Source organism: Arachis ipaensis, chromosome B03 (genome assembly GCF_000816755.2).
Source record: "Arachis ipaensis cultivar K30076 chromosome B03, Araip1.1, whole genome shotgun sequence".
Taxonomy (NCBI): Eukaryota; Viridiplantae; Streptophyta; class Magnoliopsida; order Fabales; family Fabaceae; genus Arachis; species Arachis ipaensis.
In genome coordinates, this window is record NC_029787.2 from 121,884,476 (window position 1) to 121,897,430 (window position 12,955).

Below are 12,955 nucleotides of genomic sequence, written 5' to 3' on the forward strand. Positions count from 1 at the left end.
TCGAATACATTTTTTTTTAATTTGTAATAAACTTATAGCTTCTCCAGGGAAAAAAGTAGCACCTAACTTCTTAAAGAATTGCGATGGTACTGTAAGGAATTAATACTCAAAATGATCCCTAAAATTTGACCCACGATTTAATTTAATTTTCGAATTACCAATTGACTTAACTTGTATACTGAAATTTTAAGACGTGACTCAAGTTAGTCATTTCATCTATTTTCGTCATCGGAAAGCTAACGTGGCATGTGTAGTTAACACGTAGCAGCCTCAACAGTTATCTGACGTAGCAAAATTTTTGTATGCATCAATTTAGCTCCCAATAATTTAAAAAAAAAAAACTAACAACTTCCATTTCTCCCAAATCATTGTCGTTTCTGGTGAATTGGGGAGAAGAAGCCAAGTCTCAAGTAATTCTAGCAGCTAAGTCTCAGGCTCTCCATAATCTCACCTCAGTCTCTCAACTCTCTCGGCTCGCACTTACGCACCCTGGTCACAACAGCCAACACACTCATACACTGACTGCCACACGTAAGCCAGTAATTTCATAGCCGGCGTCTCATTGTGGCTTTTGGTCCCTCTTTCTGGCCTCTTATCATGTCCTCTAGATTTGCCTATTCTCGTGCTTCTTTATTCCATTAGCCTTCGCCATCATCTGCTTTAGCCTCTGAGTCATCGTTGCCGTCACATTTGTGGATCAGCATTTGCCTCTGTTCTGACTCTGCGTATTTTGGTTCTTCTTCGCCATCGCGGTGTTCGAGTTGGCCGTCTGCCTCCACTCTTTCTCTGAATCTTCCACTGTTCGTGATAGGAAACTTTGGATGATCCTGATCTGCATAGTGTTAGGTAAACAAATGTAAAAACCTTTCAATTTGGCCTACAATAACATCATGTGCGCACAGCATCGGCAAGAGGAGGAAGAAAAAGAAGAAAGAGGATTAATTGAGGGAAATGAAACGTGGGAACAGTGAACTGGAGTTTTGTTTAACTCTTTTAGTGTCATGCAGCGTCGTTTTGTTTTGTATCATTTTAGGCGCGAATAAACAAAACAGCGTCGTTTGGTTATTGCTAATGCTAGGTGTCAATTACACGTACTACGTCAATTTTTTGGTGACAGAAATAGATGGAAGGGCCAACTTGAACCACGTTTTAAAATTTCAAGGTACAATTTGAGTCAATTGATAATTTAAGAACTAAATTAAATCGAAAGTCAAATTTCAAGAATCATTTTAAATATTAACTCGTACTATAAGATTCTTAAAAATTATTATGCTCCACACAATTCACCATTTTTAGTCTTCCATCTCATAAATTGCAATGTTTATAAATTTCCGAAACATTGTAAAGTTGGATATAATTATCTTTCTTAGTCTTCAATTCCATTCTGACAATAACTTATAAATCTACAATTGCAATTTCAAAGACTTGATATTTTTTTCCCTCAACAACATATAATTCTATTGCAAAGTATTTTAAAGAGCCTACTTGATATTTATATTTCTGACAGATCTATAAATCCATACAAAATTTCTAAATAAAAAAAAAAAAACTTGTCATATACTCAAAATACATTATAATACTTTAGTAGTTGTAATGCTTAAAAATAAGAAATACACTTTCTCTTGTATATAGATTTTAATATGTATATATATCTCGTACATAATACTTCCAACGAATAAACAAATAGATTATCACCCAGCCATAATTATATATATATCAACAGAAAACAAATAAAATATATTTTATTATTAAAAATATAATTATTAATTTTTTTATCAACTTAAATTTTTTAAAATGAGTGATCTTGTAACACTATCCAGTAAACCAACTATTCATCGTCAGTCGGCAGATATATTCTAAGGAAATTAATGATATATAGTATATTCTCTTGCGAAATACATTATTTTCATTAAGCAAAAAGGGCATTTAAGATAACATAAATTTACGACATGGGAAATATATCCGATTAGTACATTATATTAACACGTTTTCAAGCCGGTGAAACATGAGTCTTTTTAAGATGAATAATATAATAAGTAATCAAGAAATATTTTACCATCTTCTATTAATTTTTAATAGGTTAAATATCAAAATTCACCAAACAAAAAAACACACTTTAATTATCTAAATTTACCCTAATTTAAAATTACATTTTACCACTTTTTTCTACTCTTTTTTCACCACCGTGCATATTCCTTCCATCTCCATCCGTTGCTAAACAATCATCCCACGGCGACGCATCGCGGACTTTCGTCACACACCGACTCCATCTCTGCAACTCGACGACATTGGCACCGCACGCGAGAATGTCGTCGTCACATCGTCAACCTTGATAGCTTTTGTCGGCAAGCTTCCATTAGCGTTTTCGGCACTTTTCGTGTCTTTTGGGTGTGCCTCCTTATACGTGTGTCTTTTAATAGAGGTGTTTTTGATCGGTCTGCGTGGTGACACGGTAACAGCGCAAGCACAACAACGGCGCAATCACGACGACCACGATGATACCTCCAGAGGGGTTGGTTTTGAACTTTTGATTGCGGATCTAAGTTTGGAATGTGAATTGAATATGTAATTACTGTCTTTGGGCAATCCTTAGTTTTAAAATTTTTAATTAATATTGATTATTAATCTATTAATTTTAATAACAAAAATAATTATTAATTATTATTGTTATAACTTGATTGGTTATTTTTTGGTCTCTAATACTTTTTCATATAACAATAGTTCATAGAGGAAATACATATATAGACAAAAAAATTAAACCATTTATAAAAAAAAAAAATATGTATTTCAATAATAAAATATATTTTTGTATGGTATTTAGGGATAAGTACTTTTTTTCGTCCCCAAAGTTTGGAGTCAAAATCAAAATCGTCCCCAACATTTTTTTTTTACTAAAATCATCATCAACGTTACAAAACGTTATAAAATCGTCCTTTTTACAAAAAATAACTAGTGTATGACCCCGTGCTCAGCACGGAAAAATTTATAAAAGTAAAAAAAATTATATGCTTCGATATTTAAAACAAAAGTACAAAATAATTATTATTTTAAGAAATTTATAAAATTATTATCAAAATCAAAGTTTAACTTAAAAAAAGTGAGTAATAATTATTTTATATTTTTTAAAGTAAAATAATTATACACTGATACAGAATTTAAAATAAAATTAAAATATTTACATTAGAATACTATTTTTTCAAAGACTTCTCTATAAACAACATTGATGGTTGAATTTGGAGACATTCTTACGTGAATCATAAGTAAAACTTTTAAACCTCTCTTACTCTTAACTCTTGAAAGTGCCACATATAGTTGGTCATGTGTAAAAACTGGTTTGGACAAATACAATCCAACATGAGATAAAGTTTGTCCCTGAGACTTATTAATTGTCATGGCAAACGATACTATTATGGGAAACTGTCTTCATTGGAATCTAACTGCGACGGTTTCATTTGTTGGTACCATATTCATTCTTGGAATCAAAGCAATATGACCAACATTGTTACCCGTTAAGACTTCATATTCTATGACATGATTTTCAAGCTTCCTAACTTGTAGCCTGGTACCATTACAAAGACCACTGGATTTGTCAATATTCCTCAGTAACATCACCGGAACACCGACCTTGAGTATTAATTTATGTGGAGGCAAACTAGAGCAATTTATGCTATTCAGTAATTCAGGACTGTAGATATCTAGTTGACTCTCCATATTCCCATCATCCATACAAATGGAATCCGAACTAAGATATAATTTTTCCCCTCCAGGAATGATAGCCATCAGATGGTTGTTGACCTCTTCAACGATGTCTAGTGTGGGAGCCAGTATAGTTCTTGCTTTGAAAAAATCCTTCGAAGACATGTTTTCCAAAATATTTGGATAAGAAAAATGAACCAACTCATCAAATGCCTGGTCCAAAGAAGGAATAACAATATCTCCTGGAAGACATATCTCAGATTCACCATTCATATTGTCACATATTAGACCATCACCAACTTTCAATAACCACTCCCCAAATTGCTCTGTCTCATCTTGATCTGAAGCAGTCGTCCCTATAGAGAGTCTCATGTTTTTTGTTAGTTTGAGCACCTGACAAAACTTTCAAAGGTAAGACGAATTCATAGTTGAATGAACGATGTCTTGTCTCAATCCTCGTGGAATGACATGAAGAATTTGTCTAAAGTCTCCACCTAGTACAACCACTTTTCCTCCAAAGAAAAAATCTTTGCTATATGTTGGAGAACACCTCATGATATCACCCAAGCATTTATCAGCGCTTCATAGCAGTACCTACTAACCATTGGAGCCTCATCCCAAATTATAAGTTTGGCTTTCAACGGCAATATTGCTTAAGGGGAACCAGGTTTGATGTTACATACAGAATCCTCAGTTATATTCAGCAGTATTTTGAACCTTAAGTGTGCCGTTCTTCCATTGGGAAGAAGTAAAGATGCAATACCACTCGAAGCAACATTTAACACTATATCACCCCTTGAACGAATCTCAGCAGACATAAGGTTCCAGAGAAATGTTTTTCCAGTATCTCCATGACCATACACAAAGAAAAACCCCCCTTCATCACAATACACAGCTGTAACAATTTTATCGAATGCATATCTCTACTCAGGTGTTGCGATGGCTAACATGTCTGAGGCATTTTTCTTTAAATCATCCCTGTTAAAGTTTAGCTCTTCCCTAATAACACTTTCGGTTAACAAAGAACTATCAACTTCAGTTGCTAAAGGCATAGGAGGATAGTATTTCAAGGTTTTACCATAGGAATGTAAGATCTTGTCTATATCCATTAAGCACAACTGCTTAATCTCATCATCTGACATTGTTAACTCTGCATATTATACAATACTATAAAAATTCAATTAAACTAAAAATGATCAATAAGGAAAAACTTTTATCATTGTAATTAATAAAAACTCACCCCTCATGTTCATCACGGCTCTCTGTCGATACAAAATATCATCTGAGAGTTCATGCCAACATCTATCCCAGACATGTTCTGGTCTTGAGATATTGTTGGATGTTAATAGAATGACAAATAACCTCCTAACATATGATCCTGAGGCCTATGAGATTGCTTCCTTAATTGCATCAATGAATTCTTTGTCATCTTGCAAGAGTTCAAGGACGAAGCATGCATCTCTATACATAGCATAAATTGTTCCTCCTACTGTTCTTATATCTCGAAAACTCATACATCCTCTTTGAGTATTCAAGAGAAGTCGTTGGTAATATTCTTCAGTATTTGCTGCAAAAAACTTGGTTAAAATCCGACTTTTAAGTTGTTAAATGGGTTAAGCTACGCTATTTTAATTATTATGTAGCTACACATCCGCATAAGAATAATTTTCCTAAAAAATATAGAAAATAAAAAATTGTATAATCTACAGATTATAACTGTTGAAAGTTATTTAAACATTTATTTTTTAGTGTAGATAAATCGAATAAAATGGACGTGGGGTACAGGCTATTAAGATTTTAAATTTAAATCATTAAATAAGTAAGATCAAAATTGAATATAAACTCGTCATTACCTGCAGGTACATGAGTCAACCTTCCAATTGCGAAGCTTTTCTTTCGAGGAAACCACTTTGAAGAATCGTCCTTCCAAACAAACTTGGTTGGAAACTCAAGATAAGTCAGACTTCGAGCATAGGGATATGACATGTTCGCCGCCATCCATCCCAAAAACATGGACTTATGAGATATTGCTCTTTCGACAATATCATTCACATTAGAAGTTTTACCATAAACCAAAGGTTGCTCATCCTCCAAATGGAATGGAAGTCTAATCACAAATGGTTCTTTCTCTTGGATTTCGTATCCAAATAGACGCCAGACTGCCTCACATGCCGAAATGTACTTACAATTGTAGTAATTCCTAATTTTGTCAACAACTTGTGTGGCTTCTGACAGATCACCAGTATTGTATAGAGTAGCTATTACGCAGTCATTACCCTTGTGTACATACTTAAACAGATACTTAATAGAACTTGTTTGGCATGTGTATTCCACATTTATGTGGCACCCGAACTTGAGCAACAATTCTGGATTATACGGAACAATGAACTTATTGTCTAGTACACATTCCCTTTTCTTCACTGTTTGACCGTTATCAGTATGCCTTTATTTGGGAAATCTGGCCTCATCAATGAGTGTTCGCTGTCTAAACTCTTTGGGATAAAACTTTGAGCATGATCCATTCTTCATGCAAGGTGAATTCTTGTTGTACGGACCACATGGACCATGTACCATGTAATTTTGAATAGCTCCATGTAGATTTGGTCTTTCATTTTCATCAGGAATCTCAGCTGTTATATGTTTGTCTATGTCATCTGGTGTTTGTGGCTTGAACTCGTTACTCATGAATAAAAGGATATGTGCATGCGGAAGCCCTCTCTTTTGAAACCCTACAGTGCAAACGTCTGAAAATTAAAAAAGACAAATGAGCAAAGCATTACAACATAAGATTTTAATAAAGCGTTGCATAAACACAGACTTACATCCCAAAATTTTGCCAAAGATTTTTCCCTCTTTTAGGTCATCAATCAAACCATCAAGCTTGATCTTGAAAACTCGACACAATATATCAGGACGGTCTTCTGCCTTCAATCCAATGGAAGTCACTTCTCTTTTTATCTCATCCCATTCAGGGTTACAGGTCATGGTGATAAAATAGCTAGGATATCCTGCATATCTGCAAATTGCAAATACATCTTTATAATTATTCATCATATACCTAGGTCCACCGGTAAAAGTACTGGGAAGAATGATTCTTTTGCCAAGCCTTGCAGCATCTACATCCCCGATTATAAGACTTTCATGCGAACATTTGTATTTATCAACCCTCAACTGTGGTTGTTTACACCTAAAGAATTTTAACCTCTCTGATTCCACCATTATGTAGGCATCTACCAGAAACTGTTGGAATAATCTCTTTGATCTCAGAATTAACGGAGATTCACCTGTCCTTTTTTGTAGTCGAAAAGCAAAGAATTGTCACAAAGTGATTGTTTTGTTTTTCTTTGTAGGCCTAGTAGAGATAGAATTTGATGTTGCAATACCCAAACAAAATCCATCCTCCCCATACGGAAACAACAATGGATATTGCAAGGCTAAATAAGATGGATGAAAAACATCAATCCGCTGGAGCTTTCTAGATTGACTCTCTATAATAATATCTCTATCTTTGCTAAGTTGTTCGACATCACCAACAATCAATGCAGCCACTTCAGATGCAGATGGCAAGTTGTATGTCTTGCCATCTTTAGTCCTTTTACTAATCAACTTAAACTTTATGTTTGTGCAATTTTCTTGTTGGTACCTATCTCTTGCATAGTGAAAACTCTTTGCCAAACTATTATATTTGTTTAGCATGTTTCTTAATATTGCAACAATTTCTCTATCCCGCTCATTTATAGCTTTATTGGAGCTACGAAAAAAAACAATAAAATTTATGTTATTTTCTCTCACAGATAAGAAATAACTAAAAAATTTGACTGGTTGCATGAAAATTACCGAAGTGTATCTATTCGATTATCAATCTCATTTTCTGTGTCATAGATATATAGCTGGGCAAATGTTGGTCGCAAACTATCAGGAGGAAGTAAGCTACCAATGCTATGGTAGTTTTGACCCCCAAGCTTAAAAATTGGAGGAGCAGTCCCATTGTTCACCCCTCGGTCAATTTTTCTGGCCATTAATGTAAAACAAAACATTGAATTAAATGTCTTTATATTTTTTCATTAGATTATTGGCGGGTCCTTGTACACTGGAGTATGCTAGAATTGTAATAAATCTATGTTATATAAATGATTTTCGATGAAGTATAGCTTTTGTTAAATATTGGTGTATGAATCATTTGGCAATCATTAATTATACGTACTATTTGTTAACACGGACAGTGGAGTTCTTGTCAATGAGGGATCCATCCGTAGAGTTAAAGATTTAGATCTTATCTCTGATGTAGAAGGTCTTACATAATTAGGAGGAGTATTTTCCTGTTCAATTCCATGCGAGGCACAGTGTACACCATACATAGATAGTTACTTCCCTATGAATGAGTAATAAGAAATACATAGAAAATTTTCATCATTAAACTGATATAAATTAAATTTAGATAAATATGAGTCAATTATAGTGAGAAAAATGTCACCTTTATCTTCACTGGATTGTAAACTGAGAATATTAGATGAGGTACCAATTTCTCGACACACTGTTTTTTAACTTGTAGTAATCTGATGCACATTTTTATGTACGTCAAAATTTGTATTATTATTGTTCTTCGACACTTTTAAGTCAATGAAACCCTTTTATTTGGTTAATTATGTTTAACTCTTGCTATATGTTATGCTTTGAAAGAGATGGTTAGGCTTATTTAAAATCAATTATCTTTAACCTATTAGGCTAACTGAATCATGAATGATAGAATTCAACAACAAAATTTATCAAGAAATAATACAAATAATTAGTTTATACCATTATTTTCTTAGACAGAGTATGTAGTGTGTCAATGTTAAAGAAGTATCGTGAGTCATACCTTAGCACATAGAACCCGTAGTCTTCAACGCAATTGGGACAGAAATATCTTTTCTCAAGTTCCCTTAAGCCACGACGACACTTCTTACATCCTTTGTACCACCAACCAAACTCGGTCTCAACTTCCTTAATTGTCCCAACAGTAACAAATACAGCATCCTAAAATCAATTGATGTAAGGGTACAATACAACAATTGAGATTATGATCTAACAAACATTAGACATAATAATTGAAAAAAAAGGAAGACTAATAAAGAAAGAATTTTACCTGATTATGCTCCTTTATCTCGGCAATTATTTTGTAGACTGACAAACGCAAAAAATCTTCCTCAATTGAAACAGGTTGATCACAGATCAGCAGCATTATGCTTTGTTCGTCAACAGGATCCAATTTGTTCACCCTTACATTTTTAAATCAAAATTTATGAAATTTGCTAATAGTTAAATAATCAAAAGACTTGTATAAATATTCTGCTGGCCACACTACTGATCTATACACTGTACCTTGTAAAGAAATTCCTGGCAGCTGGAAACTCAACATTGATAAATAGTTTCGAATTGTAGATTATGTTGGAAACACCCATGACCCCTACAAAAAGACATAACAAATTAAAGAAAATACCAGAAGCATATGATGACACAAAACATGCATTCAAATACCAGTAAAATAAACAAACCACTATAAAATTTCATCTTGTCCATTTGGAGAATAACCACATAGGTAAGACATGGGTGTTCCTCCAAATATTTGATCAAGTTAAAAGCCAAAGTCTGCCACAACGTTACCCTTAATTTTTGTCCACCCCTATAAGAAATAGCAATGCTTGTAAAGTAAAGAGAGGCACAAAATTGCAAAATAAGATTTTAAACAAAAGCCACTATCAAAAAGATATTAAGCATTACTCAAGATCATCAAGTTCTATCGTGATATAACTTGACGGCTTCCCGTCCCGTGTGAACTCGACCAAGTTACCCTTAGAGGCAAGCTGACCTATCACATCTACAAAATAAAGGCACCAATCTTTCCATTAACAAAACTCTATCTGCTCAAATTTTTGTCAAAAAATGACATATCTTTTTCAAAATTTCATCCATGTTGAAATCAGATTTTTTTTAATTTTCTTAAAAATAAAAATATAAAAGACTGTTAATAAATAGTTAGAGCCTAGAAATTGAAGTTCGTGAAGAAACAAAAAATAAATAGGTTAGTACTTGTTACCAACGATTCCTTTAAAGGTACTAATTCTTTAGTTGTTATATATATGAAATCTATGTTTAGATGTGTTAAAATAAAAAATAAAATAATAGAAAACAAAGCCAATAATGAATTGAAGAATAATTTTACTAAATAATACAATTTTTTTAGTACTATACCTATAACAAAAAACGACGCATCAGCCAATTCAAATGACATACATTAAATATAGACATATTATGTAATACAAAAATTATGATAAATTATTTTGCGTTAAATATAGACTTCAAAGAATTAAACAACATATGCGTGATAGATTACTCTAACAAAGTACTTACCAACTAAATAACCATCTTCTTTAGACTCTGCATGAATTTTTTTGAACGGAACAAAATTGAATCCGTTCAATGAAACTGAAGAGTCTTGTACCGGACGCACATTCGTGTCCCTCTTGAAGTTGATTCTAAATTCGTGTCTAGTAGGCTTGAACTTGATGATATTTAAAGAAATTGTGAATACATGTTGCCCTCAGCGAGTAGGCCCTCGAAGATAGGAACAAATATGCCTTTAATAGAGCATTGAATTGTATCCCCCTGAATGCATTAGTTTTATAGAGTCATAGATAAATGAGATTTATTGCTCAGTCATTACGAAAATAAATCTCAAATGCAAAGAGAAGATTTTACCTCTTCATCAAGGACAACCATCTCAATAGGTGCATTCACTCCAGAATTTGCAAAGTGAGAAACGATCCAAAGTCTAATGACATGTACTTTGAGCTTCCACACCTTATGCTCTGGACCAGCATTGATACACTTGATGAGATCATACCTAAAAATCAAAGTCTTCATATTTAGTGAAAAATAAAAAAAATATTGTGAAATTCACCACATGGCACATGAATTCACCTAGCTGCCATTGCTACCTGCCACAACAAAATTACTCAAATATTATGAATTTCAATATAGATAAACAGTAAGTATGGTGATCATCCATGCTATATTATAGAGAGTCACAACACTGTTCAGCCCCAGTATTGGTAAGGATTGCAAAAATCTTGACGTTTCTATCAAAATCCAACTAAAAAAAAAGACGAAAATTTTTTGGACTATTCAGGATTAAAGAATCTGAATCATATCAATTAAATAAAATAATTATCAAAATTAGGATAGAAATTAACGGCCATTGCTACCTGCCACAACAAAATTACTCAAATATTATGAATTTCAATACAGATAAATAGTAAGTATGGTGATCATCCATGCTATATTTATAGAGAGTCACAGCACTGTTCAGCCCCAATATTGATAAGGATTGTAAAAATCTTGACGTTTCTATCAAAATCCAACTAAGAAAAAAGACAGAAAGTTTTTGGACTATTCAGAATTAAAGAATCTGAATCATATCAATAAAATAAAATAATTATCAAAATTAGGATAGAAATTAACGGCCATTGCTACCTGTCACAACAAAATTATTCAAATATTATGAATTTTAGTACAGATAAACAGTAAGTATGGTGATCATCCATGCTATATTTATAGAGAGTCACAGCACAGTTCAGCCCCAGTATTGGTAAGGATTGTAAAAATCTTGACGTTTCTATCAAAATTCAACTAAGAAAAAAGACGGAAAGTTTTTGGACTATTCAGGATTAAAAAATCTGAATCATATCAATAAAATAAAATAATTATCAAAATTAGGATAGAAATTAACGGCCAACATTTATTGTGTTTCATTTACATGGTAAAATGAGATTTAATTTTGAAAAATCAAAATAAGAAGCAATATATGCTAAAGAGGAAATCACCGTATTTACATGCAATAATTAGGTACTGTAAATCACAAGAAATTTTGAAAAGGCATGAAATTATTTTATTTTTGTATGTTGGCAAATCATTCTGTATCATAAATACTGGCATTTCAAGACGTACAGAATAAAAAGGGTATGAAAATAAGATTTGATATATAGCACCAATTTTTTGTTTCTTAATCTGATATAATTCCCAAAAGGTTTGTTAACAGTTGCAAACCTTCAATATGACCAAAGGATGTGTTGATCGCAGCAAGCCATTTATCTCTTTCACCCTGCATCTGTTCTATAAGCATTCTCCTTTTATGATCCTCAGTCAATTGCTTGATGCGCTTGACCTTCAGCATCTGCTATTGCTTTAACTATAATATTTTCTTCTTCTATCTCAGCACGCTCTCTCTCAGTCTGACGCTGTGGCGGCTGCGGGCTTGCGATTTGGGGAGTTAGGGTTCTTCTTTCAATTTCAAAATTTCACGTCAATTTCAGAGAGGAGAGGAAAGGAGTGTGGGAGTGGGAATGGGTTACGGGCTTAAGCCGTTGGGGATTCAGTTTTTTTTTTTAAGTCAAAACGGCACCGTTTGGAGGAGTTATTAACAAACCATAAACCCTTTAAAAAAACCGACCAGTTCTAACGGTTCACCGATTAATCACATATACGACCGGTTTTATAATCAGTTTTTTTGTCAGACAGTTTACTCATAATATCTGTTAAGCCATTTTTAAATTTTATAAAATTATTTATAATAATTACAAAAAGTGCTCATAATAAAAAATTTTAAAATTTTATAAAAATATTTTATTTAAAATTGTTAGTAAAATCTTAGTTGTACTCTGTTTCAAAATAAATAATTATAATGATATTAGTATTTTATACAACAATCCATACAAAAAAAATTCAAATTTCATACAATATTTTTTCGTTCATTTTTAATAGCTCATAAATACAAAAAAAATATTGCACGGAATTTAAATTATTTTTGTATTAATTTTTATATAAAATATCCATAACATTATAATTATTCAGAAGTTGCATATAATTCGAATCTTATGAATTCAATTTACTACGTATTTGCCTAAATCGAATTTATTCAATTCGATTTATATAGAAATGCAAATTCAATTTATTTAATTTAATTTGTTTTTGTATGTGGTATGATCAATTTGATTGAAAGAGCAACAATTTATAATTTTATCTAGCATTAATAAATACAAATTATGATTTGATTCTTCTATAATTTTATTTAGCATCAATAAAATTCTACTATCATTGGTTTTAAAAAAAATAAAATCTAAAACGTGGTTAAAAATAAATAAAGAGGAAAGATATAATTCTTCTATAATTGTATGCGTTTTTTTTCTGATTTGCGTTTTTATCACAATCCACAAGTTCTAAT

At 32.4% G+C, this 12,955-nt stretch overlaps 1 protein-coding gene across 1 annotated transcript; it reads right to left on the minus strand.

Moving 5' to 3' along the window:
• Positions 3,424-4,068, minus strand: LOC107633772. The gene has a single exon (XM_016337372.1). It carries the CDS (start codon positions 4,066-4,068, stop codon positions 3,424-3,426), a length of 645 nt encoding a protein of 214 aa, XP_016192858.1.

What these genes read in the sequence shown, in the direction of transcription:
- LOC107633772 (XM_016337372.1), bottom strand. Translation starts at nt 4,068, where the DNA reads ATGAGACTCTCTATAGGGACGACTGCTTCAGATCAAGATGAGACAGAG.